The sequence below is a fragment of the Trichoderma reesei genome, assembly GCF_000167675.1.
Source record: "Trichoderma reesei QM6a unplaced genomic scaffold TRIREscaffold_11, whole genome shotgun sequence".
Classification (NCBI taxonomy): Eukaryota; Fungi; Ascomycota; class Sordariomycetes; order Hypocreales; family Hypocreaceae; genus Trichoderma; species Trichoderma reesei.
The window spans coordinates 978,422-997,990 of record NW_006711158.1 but is presented as its reverse complement, the minus strand read 5'-3'; the positions used below and the strand labels follow the sequence as shown (position 1 = coordinate 997,990).

Sequence of the window (19,569 nt, the reverse complement as noted above, 5' to 3'; positions counted from 1 at the left end):
GACAGGCTTTGCCAGTCTCCTGTCTCCTTGACTCGTCGGCTACGAGGAATACAACTTGTCATACTCCCTGTCAGCATTGTCTCATAGCTGACATCGCAAAAAACTTCCCAATCCACTAATATGAACGCTTCGCAAAAAGAGAAAGCAACACTCACTTGTAGCTTCTTGCTTCCGTCGTCTCCACCCCCATCTCAAAGCGTCGCCGCTCGTCAAAGGAGACACTGAGAATTTGAACCTGAGACATGAGGCAAGCTCTGCCTCCACAGCAACGTCAACTTGTTGCCGAGCTAATGGCCTCTTCTGCATGAGAGTCGGCTGATGTTCTGGCTTGTTCAGACTTTGGAGGCCTCGGTGCTTTTCACCATGGATTTCCACCATGCGGTCTCCTTGGTGTTAATGTCGATGTTGTTCATAATTGGTATAGCCTCACTCTTTTTCACAAGCCAATCTTCCTTGACAGAGTAACGAATCTCTGCGCGAAGAACATCACGAGAGTCCGCGAATGCAGTGTCGAGGAACCCCTGGAGATCAGTTACGGGGGGTATTTCTGGCGCATCAATTACCATCGGAGGCTTCTCCAAGCTGCGCGGCCAGTCTCGCTGTCTGGGCACCTCGACGAAGAACATCGCGACATCTGAAGAAACGCCAGGTGGTAAGCTTAGACGGATGCCTGTATATGGTTCGTTGTACCTCGTCTTCGGCGCAACGCGCAAAGCCTCACGAACCCAAGGGAGGATTCGTCGATAATGGTCGTCTTTATCCTCGCCCTCGCGCTTCCGGAGATTTTCGGCAGCTTGCGAGGCAGCTGTGTTGTGCGGGTCGTCTGCGGACGGCATGGGCAGGAAAAGCGCCACGTCCACAGCAGCGATCTGTATGAATATCTGTTTGACTTCTTCTTCGTTCATTTGCGTCCTCCCACGATCCCAGAATCTCCTGATAGCCCACACCTCCGCGTAGGCAAGAGTGCGTTGGAACCTGCTGGCAAGCCGCCTGACTTCGATGTCGGCCAAGGGCGGACGCGGCATTGTGTACCCATGCTGGGCGAGCTCCCTGACGTACACTGTGCATCTGGTGCCAATATCAGGCAGAAACTCTCGGACATATGCCAAGTTGACGATCATCAGATAGGCTGTCGGTCGTCTGTTGCCGTTCATGCCATAGTCGGCCATGTCGCTGGTGGTTGGAATCCATTCTGAGCCGGGAAATGGGAGCAGACGTGCTTGAAAGTACATCTTGCTGCAGTTGCATGCCATGAGCTGCTTCCAGGCTAGTTCCTCGTCGAGCCATTGGTGGCCGATGAGTGTCTTTGAGTAATCCAAGTCTTCGATTCGATTGTTGCAAAGAGCTTGGAGGTCGAGCACTCCGGGGTTAATCTTCCGCTTATCGTTGAGAAAAACGTACCAATCTTTCTCCCAGCCCCGGACGTGAGGGAACAAAAACTGGAAAGAGACTTGTTCATCAAGGTTTCTCTTGTCAAATGCGGACTTGAGTCTCTCGGCGATGAATCTGAGCCCAGCTGGCTGAGTGCCGAGTCTGTCCCAGAACTTGTCTGGATAGGACACTGCGACTTTGCGGACATCGATCACGGTTTCGAGACGCACGACGTCAAAGGCCGTATTGAAGATGAGGGTCCATGCTGGCTTTGAGATATCCATGCCTCTAAAGTGAAGTAGATCTTGGTTGAGGAATCGCGAGCAGGACGCACCAGCAGGATCACCCGACGGATCGGGGAATATCTTCATGATATCCGTTCTCTCATTTGTGCGGAAGCACTCGGCATTCATTGGCTTCTCAGTCTGACCCATTGGAAGGGTGAGGATGGCAAAGTCTTGGATATCATCGCCGTTTCTGACTTGGAGCCGGATGATGAGGGTGGATGGAATGCGAGGACCCCATGCCGTCTGGACCTCCACACGAAGACCTGGGGCGACGCTTCTCCCTACGCGTGCAGTGTGAAGTTTGGAAAAGCCGGGAAGCATGATGTTGTTCATCTTCATCAAAACACTGTTCCAAGCAGAGACCCTGTTCGAGAACTCGCTGAATTCGTCGTCCATGTCGAGGACGATGGAATGAAGGCCGTCTTGAGCGGCAGACGCTTGATTTGCGGAGGGTGGTGGAGTCTCAGGAGCGTTGGATGCCATGTTTGCCTTCGAACTTCTTGAAGAATGTCGTTGACGATGGATGACCAGGCATGAGAGTGGTGGTTGATTGAAGCGCGGACACTTGTGATGGGATGCGTAAAGAGTGAGGAGGAAGAGATTATTTAGAGCCCAGTTTATGAAAGGAAAATAAGCTGTTTTTGAAAGGCATGGACGTGTTTGTCACCTGGCGGCTGTTGCCAGGAGGCAGAAGTTAATGCTGTGTTGAAGCGCGTGCTGGCTGTCACAAGGCTGCCAGCTGGCGGCCTAACAATCCAAGCTCAGGAATTTACGGCACACTGATTGCCGGAAAGTAAAATACCATGTGTTCAAACACTTTTCTGTGATTCCCTCCATGTGTGCCATGTTCTTTGCCGTGATTTCACCTGTTGCACTCTCGTGGCAGCTCGAATGGCATCTCTGATGACACTGTTTGGCGTTGGCGTCTCTCATTGCATCCCTTCTTTTGGATACATGTATAAGGGCATCAGCGAGTAGCACAGTAATAGGTGCGAAGGCAGCCCTATTGAGGCAGACATTTATAGACATCATGTCTTGTCGTTGAGGATTCTTCCTAGGTTATACTAAGAGAATGAGACTGGGAGGGCGATGTTGCTATCACGAAGACTTCACCTCCGGATGCAGACATACTAGTACTTTCCCTGCGAATAAGTTATTACCTATCCACTACCAAGGCATCAGCGAATCTGTCCAGTGAAATTGGATGGTGGCAATTGAGTCTATCGTTCTGAAGCTTTCTGCGATGCGTAGGACTAGACTCAAGGGCTAGATCTGCCCAGAAAAGGTGAATCGATGCGCCACAACTGAGACGTTAAGTGTGGGCACACAGCTCAGCCTAGCGAGGTATCTTTCACTCATTTGGAATACAGCGACAATGTCAGGCATCATGTGGTAATATGCCATCATTCTCGAGCTGGTAGATACCTAGGATCTGCTAGAGAGTAAACACGTCTGGCAATCGTATGTCTTGAGGGAGGACAGGTAGTAGTGTTGTAGACTTGTTAGTAGAATCTAACTATGGAGTATGGCAATCCGTATACCGTGAGGCCTTCTCTCCTAAGCAGCCCAAATCATTCTGAGATCAGGGTCATGGTCCCCTGTTTGTTTGTCTCCCTCATCGTTGTCACTGTGAAGGTGGATGTCACTGGACGGTCGTCTTCCCGATTACATAATCGCCATGGTAGAATTCTCTTCTGCCGAGCAATGACGTGCATGTCCGAAATTAGCGTCAATTATAGGGTAGCCAAAGCAACTGCTGGGAACGACGGTACAACGTTTGAAGACTCGGTAGAGACCGAGTCAATAAAATAGCGAGAAAGTCTGTGAGATTATATATCTAGTGATCATCGTGATCTTCGTTCTTCGTTATTTGGTGGTCATCGGTACATATTAGAAGGCTTGTATACTATGCTCTGTGGCCGAGCCCAAAAATCAATGTTCAACCCCATCAGATAAAGTTGCCTTGAGGGAACCCTCCTGTTCACCACAAATCAGAAGCCGAAGAGGGTATCTCGCTACATCATTTGCCATCTACTCACATGTGTCTTACGGGCTTTCGAGGCCGGTATATGATCCGTTGCACATGACCGCGGACGTAGGACGAACGATTGTCCTAACTCCGCCTACCTAGACTTGGCAAGACAAAGTGCACAATCTGGTCACTGAGGCCGACGCCTTTGAAGCTCGAATCACTAAGAAAAGAACGCTTCAAGAACATTTTCCAACAGGTTTCTGTAGATTTCTACCCAGACAACGTCAATTCATTCGCTAGCAAGAATCCAACATCCAACTCTGTCTATGGCTTCGCAGTGGCACGTCACTACTGTGCACCGATAATTCGCCATCCGGATGCTTAGTAACGCTTCGGCTGCGATTAGCGGGGCCGATCCATGGCCCCACGTTGGCAAGGCTGGACAGTTGAATGGCTCCGAGCGTTGCTCACCAGCCACAGGCACAAGCGGCAAGATGGCAGCCACTATAGAGGATATTGCTTCGGATAGAGTCACGATATAAGAGCAACAAATGTCGCTTCAATAGTTCCATGGGAGCATGATGCACATTTATGTAACTCCTCAACGAATGCTGATCGTTTTGTCTTTTCAATTTCTGGCATCTCGACGTCTCGGAGTCCCCGACTGTCAGACTCTTCCCCTGGCAAGCTGTGGCTGATGCGCCAGTGTCAAGCCACTCCAGACTCGTTATCACGTCCAATCATTCCAGCCACCCAATCGAATTATCCGAACCTTCCCGAAGACCCCCTGCAACAATTTTTTTCAAGCCCCTAGACTAGCGCCGGTCCGGCAAGAGAACAGCAGCAACAAAAAGACCTCAAAACAATTTCATCACCGCCCTCCCCAGACGAAAACTTCAATCCTTCTCCACGTTGAATCTCTCTCGATTCTGCTAAGCCTTTCTTCTTCGTTTCTTCTCCCCACTCAGTGTTTCTTCGCTGCTTCAATCCCATCAGTCACAATGGCCGCTGCTCAGGTTTCTCTGTCCGAGCCCAAGAAGCTCGAGGGCTTCGCTCTCTACTCCCGCTTCGCCCTCGCCGGCGCTGTCTGCTGCTCCGTCACCCACGGTGGCCTGACTCCCGTCGATGTGTATGTTGACCCTGCTCCAGCTGTTTCTCCCATTCTTCCCCAATCGCAGCCAGGTCGCGCCCCATCACCATCCTGATGGTGACCGCTTACTACCGCCTTTGGCATGTGACAATGCGAGAATCTCCAAGGCTGACCGGTTATCTTCCCACGATACAGCGTCAAGACCCGTATCCAGCTCGACCCCGTTACCTACAACCGCGGTCTCATCGGCGGCTTCCGCCAGGTCATCCAGAATGAGGGCGCTGGCGCTCTTCTGACTGGTGCCGGCCCTACCTTCGCCGGTTACTTCCTGCAGGGTGCCTTCAAGTTCGGCGGTTACGAGTTCTTCAAGTCCCAGTTCATCAACGGCCTGGGCATTGAGACTGCCTCCAACAACCGGACTGCCATCTACCTGGCCTCCTCTGCCGCCGCCGAGTTCTTCGCCGACATTGCCCTGTGCCCTCTCGAGGCTACCCGTATCCGTCTCGTCTCTGAGCCCACCTACGCCAACGGTCTCATTGGCGGTTTCTCCAAGATGCTCAAGAACGAGGGTATCGGTGCTTTCTACGCCGGCTTCGGACCCATTCTGTTCAAGCAGTAAGTACCCGAACTGAAATCGGACTCATCTGGGCCTCGCGCTGACATTAGCATCCAGGATCCCCTACACCATGGCCAAGTTCGTCGTCTTCGAGAAGGTCTCTGAGGCTGTCTTCCGCACCTTCCCCAAGGAGTCTCTCTCCGACGGCATGCAGACCACTGCCAACCTGGGCTCTGGTCTGATTGCTGGTTTCGCCGCCGCTCTCGTTTCTCAGCCCGCCGACACCATGCTCTCCAAGATCAACAAGACCAAGGGCCTCCCCGGTGAGGGCACCACCAGCCGCCTGATCAAGATCGCCCGTGAGCTTGGTTTCCGTGGCTCTTACACCGGTATCGGTGCCCGTCTCTTCATGGTCGGAACCCTGACTGCCGGCCAGTTCGCCATCTATGGTAAGTGGTCACTAGATAATTTCTGCCCCTCTCGAGGAAAGGTCGAATGAAAGCTGACATTACCCCGCACAGGTGATCTCAAGAAGGCTCTGGGCGCCGTCGGCGGTGTCGAGATCGCCAAATAAATGCACCTCTAACGATTTGACGACGAAAGAAACAAAATGGAGTTTGAGAAGGACGCGTGAAGACAAAAGTTGGACTTTGTTTTCGAAGAACGGGCAGCTATATGGGTATTGCCCAAGGGCTGGGCTTTCTTAAACATATAGATGGGGGAAAGATTCTTGATTTGGACGGGGATCCCGAGGGTCCTCGTTCGATGGTTTGGCCGGGTTGAAGGATGCGACCCCAGATACAGGCGCTGGTATACATCTCTTGGTTGCCTAGAGTAGAGTATAGAGTCGGCGGACCACTGGCATCCCTGCTAAGGGTTGTATAATAGTCAATCTTCTTGCGTTATCTAATAGACTTGGTTAAAGCCATGCAATGTCTGCTGCTGCTGATTCGTGATGTCACAACAAGCAAAGGAATGCCATTGCAAGTTGACTGGCAACAACTGTTTGGAATTTATCACAAGGCACGGATCCTGTCCGGAAATAGGTAGGTACCTATCTTAGCAGATCGTGTGTTCATGTTGGCTTGTTTTGGCGCATAGGTACGGAGATTAAGGCCGTTATTATAGCACATTTCTCGCCGAAGAATGGACTCCGAGGCAACTGGAAGGAAGTGACGCCCAGGGGCACATCGATTTCGGTGTCCGTACTGAGTTTCAAAAGGATCCCAGTCCGATATATATTCTCGTCTATATAGTTGCCTTTGTCAGATCTGAATTTGTGAATACCTGAACTCATCAGCTCATTGGTAGCTGGTTTCGTGGTCGACAATCTTCAAGGTACCTTTGTACTACCTCGATTGATAAGCATGAGGCACTTGCCTCTTTGCCAACTGGCAAGCAGCACCTTCCTCACTTTACTTGACCGTGATTCACCGCCGGATGACTAAGTTCATTTTGCATCATTTCTGGTCCCTTGCCCTCTGCGTGCCTCCAAGTGTGAATCTCGTCTCCCCAACTTCTCATCTCTCATCTCTTCAATTCATCTCCTGCAGCAAGCCGCGGGCCAACGTACCCAATAGCCTGACCTAATATTCGTCGCCCAAGAATTATCCAGGATTGTTCAGCATCGTCGGTCACACTTTCACAAAGCCATGCGGCGCAGACGGCGGAGGCGAGGCATCAGGATTCCTGCTGGTTGTTTCGTCAACCAAGAGCATCGAAAAACCACATTGTTCAAAGGGCTGACAAACGAGATGAAATGGATGGAGCAAATCGTCAGCGAATGCCAAGAAACAGCGTTCAATGCCCACATTCTACCCATGCCGGGCTCAGAATGGGTCCCTCATGAAACGGACATGGAAGTGTTTGGCACCACAGCAACCTGTGAGCCAAGAGCTTACATCATGGCGCTTGACCTCAAGGATATCCGCCATCTTCTACCCAACATCGGATCTGCTGTCGAAGTCGAGCTCAGTGTCGATCAAATCTATCACACCGCACCCAAATTCTGTCTCGAGGGTGATGCGCTTGACGCCTTGGCTGCCGTCATCGAGAAAGATATAGACGTTTGCGAATTACAAGCCTATGATGCTGTGGAAGGCGCCTATGAAACTGCATTCAAAATCATCTGCGACGAGGGTTACGACATTGACAGTATCCGCAGCCGGGAAGTCATGAAATCTCTTACGGTCGAGCAGTACCGAGAACTAGCCAAAAGCTACCTGTACCAATACAACGCCAACGTTTCTGATGAAGCCATCCCAGGAATGCCCTCCGCAGACACTGAAACACGCCGAATGTACGACGCGGACAAGTTTGCATTAGAGCTGCGCGCGGCACCGGGTGAACTGCCAGCTGACCATAGGCAGCGCATTAAGGACTGGATCCAGCAGCACAAGGTTACCAGTCGGACCCCAACAGACCCGTCCGCCTTTGTTGGCCGCCGGATCAAGCTTCCACCTGGAGTGACGGCTGATGTTGCCTTGTTCAATCTCGAGGTACCGCTTCAGCCATACTGGCCAGTTGACTACCAGAGCCCGCCAGTGACATTGAGCGTTCCCCAGCGAACCTGGCCGTCCGACTTGAGCGATTATTTCGATAACATCACCAAGGGATCGCCACAAGCTGTTTGTGCTTACATTAGTTACGAAGTCGGTACAGAGACTTTTCTGATGGAACACTGGACCATTGAAAAGATGAGCAGGCTCCCAAAGGAGTCATTGGGAAACGACTGGTGGGACTTCTCGACTCGCTTTCACAACATCCCGGCTCCAGAATGCATTGATCTGCTGAAATGGTATCCAGCTCTTCAAAACCGATTAGGCACTGACATGTTGGAGAACGGATACGCAAGAGTCGTCGAAACCATGGCCAGATCGCGAGCAGGAAAATTCATCATCAATGCACCAGCAGGGCCAAACAGGTCAAACTTTGCGTTGTCAATTGTTCAGGCGATCATGTCAGAAGCTCCCGATCCTCCAGCCAATGTGTTATCTAGGCTAAATGCAGAGTATCGTCGACATGTACCGTATGATTACTGGGAGGTCCAGTTTGAAAAAGACTTGTACAACCAGTTGCAGATGGCCATGTGGAATAACATGTCAGCTGAAGAAAGATCACTCAGCCGCAAGAAAGTGGATGAGTTTGTACCCGTTACCGGGAGAGTGGCTTGGATCGCACCTCATGATGACCAAGTTGACGAGGCTGTGGAGCGATTGATTGCCCAGAATCCAGGCAAAACCATTCTCCGAATCTACTGCCACGACGCTGAGGTGAAGAATCTCATAGAGCCAGAGGCCGAGCCAGAAGACACCGTTGTTGCCAGTGGAAAGACTACTTCAGAAACCCAAATGATTGAAGCGTACAACAGTTGCCTACTTGAGGAATACCGAAAGCACAACCCAGCCTCGAACAAGCACTCCTGGTCTGAGCAATGCCTAAGCAGGGGACACTTTGACAGGTCAGGCTGTTGGTCAGAAATGAACCCCACGGAGCGCAGCCAGTATCTGAGCGATGCCGAGGAAGCGCTCAATTACCTGCTGGACCGAGCCGACGCCATTTGCGCCACGCCTTCCGCCTTTTACAAGATATACAAGCGCGTGGGATACAGCGGGTTTGAGCCGTCCTTTATCATCGTGGACAATGCCAACCAGCTGACGGAACCCTCGTCTCTGCTGCCTATCGCCATCTTCCCAGACGTTCCGACAATGTTTGTCGGCGACCTTGAACAAGATGGGCCGGAGGTCATGGCTTCAGAAGAGAGCTTGAGAACATCGACGGCCACCAAACGGCGCACCCGTAGCCTTCTTCAGAGGGTAGAGGATGCCGGGTATTTGGACTATCAGTTCTTTCCCAATAGGTAGTCTAGTGTTTCTCTTCGTTGTACATTTCCTCTCTCTTCTACACCTCAAAATCGTCGAGATTTCTCTCGGTTCCTCCTTCTTGACGAGGAGGAGGCGTATATTCGTCCATGATACCGAGTCTTGAGCCATACAGGGAAGATGCTGCCTGGTGGGACGCAACAACTGTACACAGAAGTGGAGGAATGCAACTCACAGTTGAACGGGAGTGTATATAATCCATTGAGCTCATAATGAGAATCATAGAAATTTCTTGAGAGAAGTGCAATGCCGTGATGCGCGAGGTTGAGTAATTACACCGCTTGAGAGCTCCACTGAGGTACCTGGTAGTGCGTTTATGCGCACACATGTCCGCACACACCCGGCGCTAGTATTTTCTGGTGTTTTAGCTTATCCGGCTTCGATCTTCTTATCTTATCGATTGCCATTGCCGTACCAAAATTTCTTCGACATCTTCCGCCAAAAGAAGGAAACCAATCCCCATACAAGACCGCTTCCACTGCCATTTCGCCCAGCCGCAAAAATGGTGAAACGAAAGGTTGCGGCGCTCGAGAAGATCGATGCGGACTTGTATGTCATGATCTCTTTGAATGTTGCCCTTGCAATCTCTCGTCGTGCTAACAATTCTTCACAGCGCGAGTCTTCAGTACAAAATCCGTCGGGATCCAAAGTAAGCCCTTCTTCTTGGACAGCAATCCATTTGCCATCTCTCCCAAAGTACTTGCCACTCACCAGCCATATTTTTAACCCAATAGATCCTACAAGGACGACTTCCTGAAACAGTGGGAGCAGTATGAAGCGCAGCGCGAAATCTTCTTCACCTCGCCGACGACGGCGGCGGCCGACACGGTGGAGTCCTTCCACAACATGATCGACCTCATCGCGCACGTCGCCGACTGCTACCCCGAGGAGACGCGGACGTTCCAGGACGACCTCAAGGCAATTGTTGCGCAGCACCACGAGACGCTGCACCCGGAGCTGAGGGACAAGGTCGTGGGCAGCCTGGTGCTGCTGCGGCGCAAGGAGGTGATTGACTCGACCAGCCTGCTGACGACGCTGTTCCCGATCCTCGTGTCCTCGCGCAGCAAGTCAATGCGGGAGATGCTCTTCCAGAAGATCCTCAGCGACATGCGCAACTCGAATTCAAAGTCGACCAATCACCCGCTCAACAGGACGATCCAGGCTGTCTTGTACAACCTCGTCACGGCGGATCGCTCCTCGCCGAGGGCTATCTGGGCGATTAAGCTGACGCGCGAGCTGTGGAAGCGGCAGGTCTGGACGGATGCGAAGCCGGTCGATGTCATGAAGGAGGCTTGTCTCGCGGACAACGAAAAGGTCATTGTCGGGGCCACGCGGTTCTTCCTGGGCGGCGACAAGGAGCGCGAGGAGCTCGAGGACGAGAGCAGCGACGAGGAGATTGACCTGGCCAAGGTGAAGCATCAGATCACCATCAACAAGAAGTCAAGGAAACAGAAGGAGGCGTACAGAAAGGCAGTCGACAAAGTCAAGAAGCAGGAGAAAAAGAAGTCAAAACCTCACCCGCTCAACTTTTCGGCGCTACACTTGCTACACGATCCGCAGCTGTTTGCCGAGCAGCTGTTTGAGAAGCACCTGCAAGGGACGAAGAACAAGCTCTCACTGGATACAAAGCTGCTGGTCTTGCAGCTCGTCACCCGACTAGTCGGTCTACACAAGCTCACCATTGTGCCGCTGTACTCGTGGTTCATCAAATACCTTACGCCCAAGCAACAGTCCGTCACGTCCATCCTCGCGTCTCTGGCGCAGGGCGTGCACAACCTGGTGCCTCCCGATGCCTTGGAGCCCCTTATTCAAAAGATTGCCAACGAGTTCGTCTCCGAAGCCTCAGCCTCTGAAGTGGCTGCAGTGGGTCTCAATGCCATTCGCGAGATCTGTTCCCGACAGTCACTGGCCATGACGGAAACGCTGCTGCAGGATCTAGTCCAGTACCGCAAGAGCAAGGACAAGGGCGTCATGATGGCCGCCAAGGGCCTCCTGTCTCTCTACCGAGAAGTGGGCGCCGAGATGCTCAAGAAGAGAGACCGCGGCAAGGATGCCACCATGGGCCTGAGCTCCGGCATGATGAAGCAGCGCAAATTCGGAGAGGAGGAAATCGGCGGCATCGAAGGCCTCGACCTGCTCGCCAAGTGGAAAGAAGAGCAGCGAAAGAGGAAGCGCGCCGAAAAGGGCCTGCCGGAGGACGGCAGCGACGGCTCCGACGACGAGAAAGATGCAGACGAGGACGACGGGTGGGAGATTGATTCCGACGACAGCAGCGACTCAGGGGAGTGGATCAACGTCGAGCACTCTTCAGACGAGGAGGACGAACCGGCGCCCAAGAAGCGCAAAGGAGAAAACGCCGCCGACGACGACGAGGATGAAGACGAAGACGAAGAGGCCAATGCGGAAGACGAAGCCGCCGAGCTCGAACGCATGACCAAGCTCGCCACAACCACCATCCTCACGCCCGCCGACCTCGCCAAACTGCAAGAACTCCGCGCCGCCGCCTCCGTCCAGAAGGCAATGGGTGCCCGCACCCGCAAGCGCCAGACCAACAACGACGCCAACAATAACGGCACGACGCACCAGGACGACGGCCTCACAGCCGAGAACATCGAGGCGCCCATCCGCCTCCGCAAGCTCACAAAGGAGGAAAAAGTAGCCCTCGCAAAGGAGGGCAAGCCCGACCGCGACGAGCACAAGAGCACGCAGGCGATCCGCAAGTCCAAGAAGGACGCCGCGGGCAAGAGCACGAGCAACCGGGAGAAGCAGCGCAAGAAGAACTTTTTGATGACGCTCGGCAAGGCAAAGAGCAAGCAGAAGAGGAGCCTGGTCGAGACGAGGAAGGTCTTGAGGGGCCATGTGGAGAGGAGTACGAGGGGTGGGCGGAGGAGGAACGGTACATGAGACTTGGGGGGGGGTTTGTTTTTGTAGGTATATATACCGTTGTTTGTGCATTTCTCTACAGCAGTGATGGGAGGTGTGATTTGTCTTTTCTTTGCAAGATACAAAGGCGGTTTTGTTGCATATATAATAGGGCAATTTGACGTGCTAGAGATAGACAAGTTTCAAGACATGGAACGAATCGAGCAAGCACGATCTGAGCGTCAGGTCTATGTGTGTTTGGCATGTAATCATTATATGTATTGTGTGGCCGCCACCTCTGTAGCAAAGGCGGCGGGACAATACTGGTATCAGAAAACATTCATACAATTCCGTTTCCAGAACAAAAACAGACTCTCAACCACATCACTCCATCACCCCATCTCTACAACTACTGAACAGTAGTCACCATGGGCTTCTCATGATCAATCTTCTCCGCAATCTCCTCGTCGTGCGTGTGGCCCTGCGTGCCAACGTCTGTCTCGCTAAAGGCGTCCACGACGTCACGATACGCAGGCACAAAGTTGACGCAGAAAGCATACGACCAGGCCACGACGAAGAAGGACAGGGGCACGACCATGCTGATGCCGCTTCCTTGATGCTCCGCAGCCGCAAAGGTCAAGGGAGGCACACAGGCACCGCCGACGACGCCACCGACGATGAAGCCACTGCCGCGCTTGGTGTGTCTGCCAAGGCCTCGCATGCCGAGGGCGACAATGGTGGGGAAGCAGACGGACTCGAAGAAGAGCACGACGTAGAGCATGGCAACGCCGGTGTTGTTCCCCTGGGTGATGGCCGGGCAGATGAAGATGATGCACATGCTGATGAAGACGAGGAAGATCCATCGAGGCTTCACAAACCGCATGATGCCGCTTCCCGTGAATCGGCCAATGGCAAACGCGGCCTGGGCGCCGGCGAACAGCTTGGAGCCGAGGCTGCTCGATGTGCCGGGTCGAGTCGCTACGGCGTAGTTGATGAAGGAACTGGCGATGGCTACCTGGGCACCAGTGTAGCAGAACTGGGCGAGCGCGGCGTGGAAGAGTCTGTATTGCTTCCAGAGGGGCTTGTCGTCTGAGCTGCCGTGAGCTTCTTGAGCCTGGAATGCCATATCTATAAGTGACAAGTGCGTTAGCAAAGAGTAGTTTCAACGGCAAACACGTGTTACTCACCAGCATTGGTAATCTCGGGTATCTTGGCCAAGAAGAACAAGCTCGCCAGCAGAAGCACGAAGACGACGATGGCCAGGTACACCCATTGCACGTTCTGAAGGGCACGCTCGTCGCTAAAGTTGAAGAAGACGTAGGAGCCGAGAACAGGGGCAATGACGGTTCCAATGCCGTTGAAAGCCTGTGAAATGTTGATTCGAATCTCAGAGTACTTCGGCGGACCGCAGACTGAGAGGGAAGCACATCGTGTTAGCGGAAATCCACAACGGCGAGGGGCAGCCTTCAAGCATAACTGCGTTGGGCGACAGCACTTTACATACCGGTGATGAAAGGGTTGGCGGCCGTCTCAAGAGAGCCAAGGCCATTGCCGATGATGAAGATGGATGCGCAGAAGCCGCCAAAGGACTTGGCCTTGATGCAAGGAATGGCGATGGCAGCGCCTACCGCGTACAGGAAGAGACCCCAGATGAAGACGGCTCTGTATCCATAGTGGCGGAGGATCCAGGCTGCGTGTCCGAGAGATGCCAATGGATATGCGCTGGAGATGTCGCTGTTAGCTCACGTACAGCTAGCTGCTGGATCAGGCCACCCGGCATCACGAGATGGAGCAGGTGCCATTGGGTGTGTATCGTGCGTCTTGCATGTATATCCGCACGCTGAGATGACAGGGACTCACCCAAAGTAAGCGGCCTGCAGACCAGAAGAACGGGCCTGGTCGATATGCAGCGTGTTTTGGAAGTGCTTGTTCAGCGTGTCGAGCAGGCCGTAACTGAAGCCCCAGAGGAAGAAGAGGACGGTGACGAGGGCGAGCGGAAAGATAGACTCCCTCAACGTGAGCTCGGCAGCTTTCGTGCGGCTCTTGTCGTTGGCCTTGAGCGACCGCTCCTTGAAGAAGGACGCAACACCCATGATGGCAAGTCTCGGACTGAAGAACCGTACCACCAGGGAAGAGGAAGGGAAGAGAGGAGACAGATGGAGGAGTTGCTGAGATGCTCTCCAGCAGAGTTGCACTTTTTTCATGCTGGGAATGCGACCCTTTTGACTGACTTGGGACGACCAGCCCCTCCCAACCATCACCAGCCAGGGTTTGTTTGGACGGACTCGCAAAGAGGCATTGCCTGGATGGCCTGCATCGTATTATTGCAGCAATTGCTTCCCAGGCAGAATGTGGACATGATCATCCGGGCCATCACCGGCCTCATTCCCCTTGTTGGTACTAGCCCAGCCGCACTGCAAAATCCCGTCGGCAAAATTGGCGTTTGGCTTGTCCATGCCATTGCGTTCCTTTAGGGTGTGGCGTCGAGACTCTTCTCGCGTTGGCTGTTGAAATATCCGGTAGGCAATGGAAGAAAGGAAGAGGCGCTTCCTTGTGGCGTCGTCCGCTTCCCAGGCTCACCATCCCCCAGCAAGAATTCTCCGCGACAACTGCGGTCGAGTATCATCCGAGCTCCTCACTGCCTCGCCCTCGATACCAAGCTGCACGCAAACGCTACCCGCCAGCCCGCCTTTAGCGATTCTGGAGAAAAGACGGGGCTCGCTGCGGAGATGTCTGAGCTTGCCGGGGTCCAAGGAGGCGGGGAAAGCAGCACGGCTGGCCATTGGCCTGAGGCAAGGCCTGGCGCCTTTGGGGATGCTGGGTCTCGAGTCAATGCTGCCCCGAAATCCTGGAAATTGCGCATCGACTTGGTCTGGGGGGGCACGAGGAAGATGGGCCGATGACGGTGGTTGTTGGTCTATGTACGGCCTGCTGTGCTCCTCTCCAGGAACCCTTCTGGTATTATCCCCAGCACCCATCACCGTCGCTCGAGACCGCCCCGAGATCCAATCTGGCACTGTCCCGAACGATGATCCCATGCGGGGAAAGACGTTGATGTTGCGTCGTCACGCTCTGATCTGCTTGCGCTAGAAGCCTTGGAATCTTCTACTCTCAGCAAGACACGAGCATCTGTTCTCTCGAGACTCGTGGGGGAGTCAAAGGCCGACTCCGAATGGGCTGCATCCCCCCCTCCCACCTCGAATCCTTGGATCCTCGTGCTGGTGGCGTCCGGTAGCCGCAGTTTGGCTCCCCCATGGCGCTTACTTTTCCCCGACATCTTCGCGGCAGATTGGCTGGGCAGCATATGCCGGTTAAGCATAGCGGCGTGCGGAGAAGTTGGCAAAGCGACCGAGTCGGATCTCTGCAGTTTGTTTGAAGAGCCACGCAGTGGTTCGGACGAGTCGAAGGAACAGCATAACGCTGCAGCGTGGAGATGCCCACGGTATGCACAGTAGATGCTCGGTTGGTCAAGACAAGTGCAGATGCCAGAGGTCAGAAGAGGAGATGATACCTGATACCTCTGTCAAGTCTCATCACGTGAACCTCCTCCCTTCTCAATCTGCCTCTCTGCCTGAGGAATCTACGCCAGCTCTTGTAAGTAGGTATGCACGAGCAAAAACATGTCTGTGAATACCTAAATTCGCACCTCAATATCCTCTCCTCTGCGTTTGTTGTGACAGGCAGCGGTTGGCCAGTAACAGCGTCTCGGCTATTTGATCTGTGGCCGACCTCACCTTGTCCACCTTGTACTTGTCCACCGATGAAAGCACCCGTCGGGAAGAAAACAACGGTTCCATGCAAGCTTCACTTCCCCAGACTCTCCATCTGCATCTGCATCTCCAGCTCCAGCTCCAGCTGTTTCCAGCCCCAGAAGACCGCGGCTCTGGGGCCCCGGAATTCTGGAACCGCTTGGTTCGCTAAATCTGCTGTTGCAGTGGCGTTTTGGGGTTTGGATGCCTGAGAACTGGGATGTCAATGGCTGCATCTCTTCTCCAACGTGATCGTCATGCGGTGGTCGACCATTGAAGGCGACCGTGTCACATGTACGACAAGAACCGCATCCAATCCCAACCCATGCCCAAAAGAATGATTGGCTTCAGCTTACCTACGTAACGCAATCGACTGTGGCATTCCCAACCACGATCTTGGGCTTAGGGATGGGTTGCCTTGCGTACAGCTGAACAGCATTGAAAGTGAGGCGCAAACATCAGATGCCATCTCGAGATCGGATGGTTGAATCGCGGGGTTACACATGGCCGCTTTCATTCAATAATTTCCCGTCGGCTATCTTAAGATCAGGACTCTTCGCTCTATAGTCTACTGTGCATGTAACCCATCGTCTTTATGCTCAACCTGGCTCTAAATTACTGCGATACATCGCCTTCCGAAGCTCAAGTGCCTTTTAATTCTGTCCAACGGCTTTTCAACGAATAGGACCCTGACTAGCCGAGTACCAATATGATTGCGCCAATTCCTCAGTAACATATTCTGCGGCTGGCATGTGCATCACCTCGTCGGTTAACAGATCTGTCGTCTCAGGCTACTAGTAGTCATATTCAATTGTCATGATGATACTTATTCTTCACCCTTAACCTTTTTTTTTTTTCCCTTTTACACATTAACGAATAATCCTACGACAAGTGGTGACAAATGCTTCTGCTTGTTGCAAGGACTGCAGAATAGCGCGACGGGTTGACATGGAGCGGCAACTTGATGACAGACTTACATATCAGACACTCGTCTGATGACTGCTTGCTGCTGGAGATGTTTGGCTGCCGCACATGGAATCTCTCTGGACGATATCAAACTTTTGCAAAAAGGCTAATGACATACAGGACCTGGGCGAAGAACTGCGTCCCATCTTTCAGCTCTGCCAATTAGACTTTGCTCTCCGACTGCATTATTCAACCCAGCTGCCCTAATGAATGATGTATATTTATAATGATACCTTGTTCGATTGTTGCTCCCGTCTGACGTTCTTCCCAATGGGCTGCTGTCGTTTTGGTTACTAGGTAGGTAGCTTAAGATGAGTCCCTTGTGAACAAGATCTGATACGGCAATACATCTTGTTCTTTGGCGGCTCGTCAATCATGCCAAGCCTTGATCCCAATAACTACACTGGACACCATTACTCCAGTTACTGGGAATCATGCTGTATTGAGAGTGCTAATCAAGCACACAGACATCTATCCTAAGAGTCACATTCAGGAGGATGTTGTAGATTTATCACTGTCGCATACGATCCGATTTCTAAGGAATTGATTAATATGATGTCCTGAGGGATGAGACCTTTATCTGTATGGTGTCGAAGTGACAAAAGATTCCGTGCTCCTCATATCAGCTCTATCATTATAATGTTTCTAACGTTACGGCTCAAGCCGTTGTAGACAACGTCTGTAAGCTACTTATTGAGAGGAATTGCACTGCGTGAGTATAGCTGTGGAATTCATGAATAGAGGACCACATTCGCTAATATATTTATATCAAAAACACATCGTCAAAGTCTGATAAAATCCCAAAACATGTCACCAGAATCAAACTTTCCTTGATTGCAGGGTCTCAAAAGAGCTCCTGTGGTATATCGACAAGACCCACCTCGGTGAGCCGGCAGATGCCATGGTGGGGCGCTGGTGACGCGGGGCTCACCGAGATCAAATCCGGCGTCTTAATTAATTTTTTTTTTCCTGCCTCCAGCAAAATTCCGGCAAACATCTGATCACGGTTGCCACAATGTCCAGAAGTACGGTGCAGCCCAACGGGTGGGTTGCAATCAGGCTGCCGAGCGAAGTTACACGTGTTCTTCAGGTCATTCCCAATACGTCAGTCTCTACTTATTCCCCCTTCCTCTCTTGGCTCCCTTGTCTTGTTTGTCGGTTCTCGAAGAGACGGCTGTGCGACTGACACGCTTGCAGAACCATATCCCTGGGCAAATATGGCTCGTTTCCGAGTAACCTCATAATCGAGCGGCCCTACCACCTCACCTACGAGATCCAGGACAAGCTCGAAGGCGAAAGCTTCCCCCGGCTGCGAATCGTCCCCGGCACGGAACTCAATGCCGACAAGCTCGCCGACGTGAGCGCCGAGTCCGCCGAGGGCGACGAGGTCATCGAGCCGGCAAATGGGGAGCAGCTCACGCTCATCGACGAGGAGAGCGGCAAGGTAGTCGCACGGTCGAACCGCGAGGTCATTGACGAATCTGCGCGCCAGACGCTCACAATGGCCGAGATTGACCAGCTCAAGAAGGAGGGCGCTTCGGCGGGCAAGGAATTGATCGCCAAGCTCATGCTCTCTCACACGGCGATTGACCAAAAGACGGCCTACTCGCTGGCCAAGTACAAGCTGCTGAAGGAGAAGAAGTACATGCGACGGTTCACGGTGCTGCCGCTGGACGTGGCGCAGCTCGGGCACTGGATGCTGGTTGAGCGAGACGCGAGCAAGATCATGGAGATGCGGCAGGAAATGATTGGGCTGCTAGGGTGCTGGGCTGATGTGCACTTTGGCGGCCTGCCTATCGAGGGCGCGCAGAGTCCGCATGGCGGGCGGTGGCTGGCTGTTGACGATACGGGAGGCCTGCTGGTCGCGGCCATGGCTGAGAGAATGGGATTGTTGCACGCAGAATCTCCAGAGGAAGAAGGGACATCAAGAGATGCCGCCCAGCAGGAGCAGAACCCAGAAGTGCAGCCCGACGGCGAAGAATCGGGCACAGCGGCAGCAGAGCCATCGTCGGCTAGACCACAGCGAAACAGGCCCAAGAGGCCCCGGAAAGACGACCTGGACGACCACTACGCCCTCACAAACAGCATCACCCTCATCCACGCCAACTCGCAGCCCAACCTCTCCCTCCTCCGCCACTTCGACTACGACTTCAGCGACCCCAACCCGCCGTATCCCTACCACCCGCTCTTCACCCACCTGCTACCCATCTCGTGGCTCCAGCTGCTGGATCCCGAAGCGGACCCTACGTATGCAGAGCTGGCGCCGGCCGTCGACGCCGACGTGCTCGCGTCCTGGAAGACCAACCGCCGCGCAAACTACCACCGCAAGCGCCGGCGATGGGCTCGCACGCGCCAAATCGTCGACGCGACGCGGGCGGGCGGCTTCTCCGGCCTCGCCGTGGCGAGCACCATGGACCCCATCTCGGTGCTGCGGCACGCGCTCCCGCTGCTCGCCGGCGGCGCGCCCGTGGCCATTTACTCGCCGACGATTGAGCCGCTGTCGCAGCTGGCGGACTGCTTCAGCATCAGCCGGCGCGGCGCCTGGGTGTCGAACCCGCCGCCCGAGGCGGAGGGCAAGACGCTCAAGGAGCTCGAGACCTGGGCCGGGACGCCCGACTTCCCCATCAACCCGTCGCTGCTGATTGGGGCGCAGGTGCAGACAAGCCGGGCGAGGAGGTGGCAGGTCTTGCCGGGGCGGACGCATCCGTTCATGACGGAGAGGGGCGGGGCGAGCGGTTATGTGTTTACGGGGTGGAGGGCGATTCCTGCCGAGGGCAACATTATGGCCCGGGGCAAGTTTCAGAGAAAGAAGCCCAAGACTGAGTAATGTGTTGG

At 53.6% G+C, this 19,569-nt stretch overlaps 6 protein-coding genes across 6 annotated transcripts; 4 read left to right on the top strand and 2 right to left on the bottom strand.

Annotated features, from left to right (window-relative positions):
* Positions 1-332: 332 nt before the first annotated feature.
* Positions 333-2,141, bottom strand: TRIREDRAFT_108335 (uncharacterized protein; the record flags this gene model as incomplete). Its single annotated transcript, XM_006965988.1, has 1 exon — positions 333-2,141. The coding sequence occupies one exon, from the start codon at positions 2,139-2,141 to the stop codon at positions 333-335; it is 1,809 nt and encodes a 602-aa protein (XP_006966050.1).
* A 2,384-nt stretch (positions 2,142-4,525) lies between these two features.
* Positions 4,526-5,850, top strand: TRIREDRAFT_78836 (uncharacterized protein; the record flags this gene model as incomplete). Its single annotated transcript, XM_006966115.1, has 4 exons — positions 4,526-4,759; positions 4,916-5,335; positions 5,394-5,725; positions 5,798-5,850. Exons 1-4 carry the CDS (start codon positions 4,632-4,634, stop codon positions 5,848-5,850), a joined length of 933 nt encoding a protein of 310 aa, XP_006966177.1. The 5' UTR covers positions 4,526-4,631.
* Positions 5,851-6,928: 1,078 nt separating this feature from the next.
* TRIREDRAFT_108333 (uncharacterized protein) lies at positions 6,929-9,139 on the top strand (the record flags this gene model as incomplete). The annotated part of the gene is made up of 1 exon (XM_006966114.1): positions 6,929-9,139. One exon carries the CDS (start codon positions 6,929-6,931, stop codon positions 9,137-9,139), a length of 2,211 nt encoding a protein of 736 aa, XP_006966176.1.
* A 520-nt stretch (positions 9,140-9,659) lies between these two features.
* On the top strand, positions 9,660-12,061 carry TRIREDRAFT_108332 (uncharacterized protein; the record flags this gene model as incomplete). Its single annotated transcript, XM_006966113.1, has 3 exons — positions 9,660-9,706; positions 9,771-9,806; positions 9,892-12,061. 3 exons carry the CDS (start codon positions 9,660-9,662, stop codon positions 12,059-12,061), a joined length of 2,253 nt encoding a protein of 750 aa, XP_006966175.1.
* A 276-nt stretch (positions 12,062-12,337) lies between these two features.
* On the bottom strand, positions 12,338-14,112 carry TRIREDRAFT_78833 (uncharacterized protein; the record flags this gene model as incomplete). Its single annotated transcript, XM_006965987.1, has 4 exons — positions 12,338-13,147; positions 13,207-13,431; positions 13,524-13,741; positions 13,880-14,112. 4 exons carry the CDS (start codon positions 14,110-14,112, stop codon positions 12,429-12,431), a joined length of 1,395 nt encoding a protein of 464 aa, XP_006966049.1. The 3' UTR covers positions 12,338-12,428.
* A 3,637-nt stretch (positions 14,113-17,749) lies between these two features.
* Positions 17,750-19,396, top strand: TRIREDRAFT_49038 (uncharacterized protein; the record flags this gene model as incomplete). Its single annotated transcript, XM_006966112.1, has 2 exons — positions 17,750-17,838; positions 17,932-19,396. Coding segments are annotated over 2 exons (1,554 nt in total), but the record flags the coding sequence as incomplete, so codon positions are not given.
* Between the last annotated feature and the right edge of the window lie 173 nt (positions 19,397-19,569).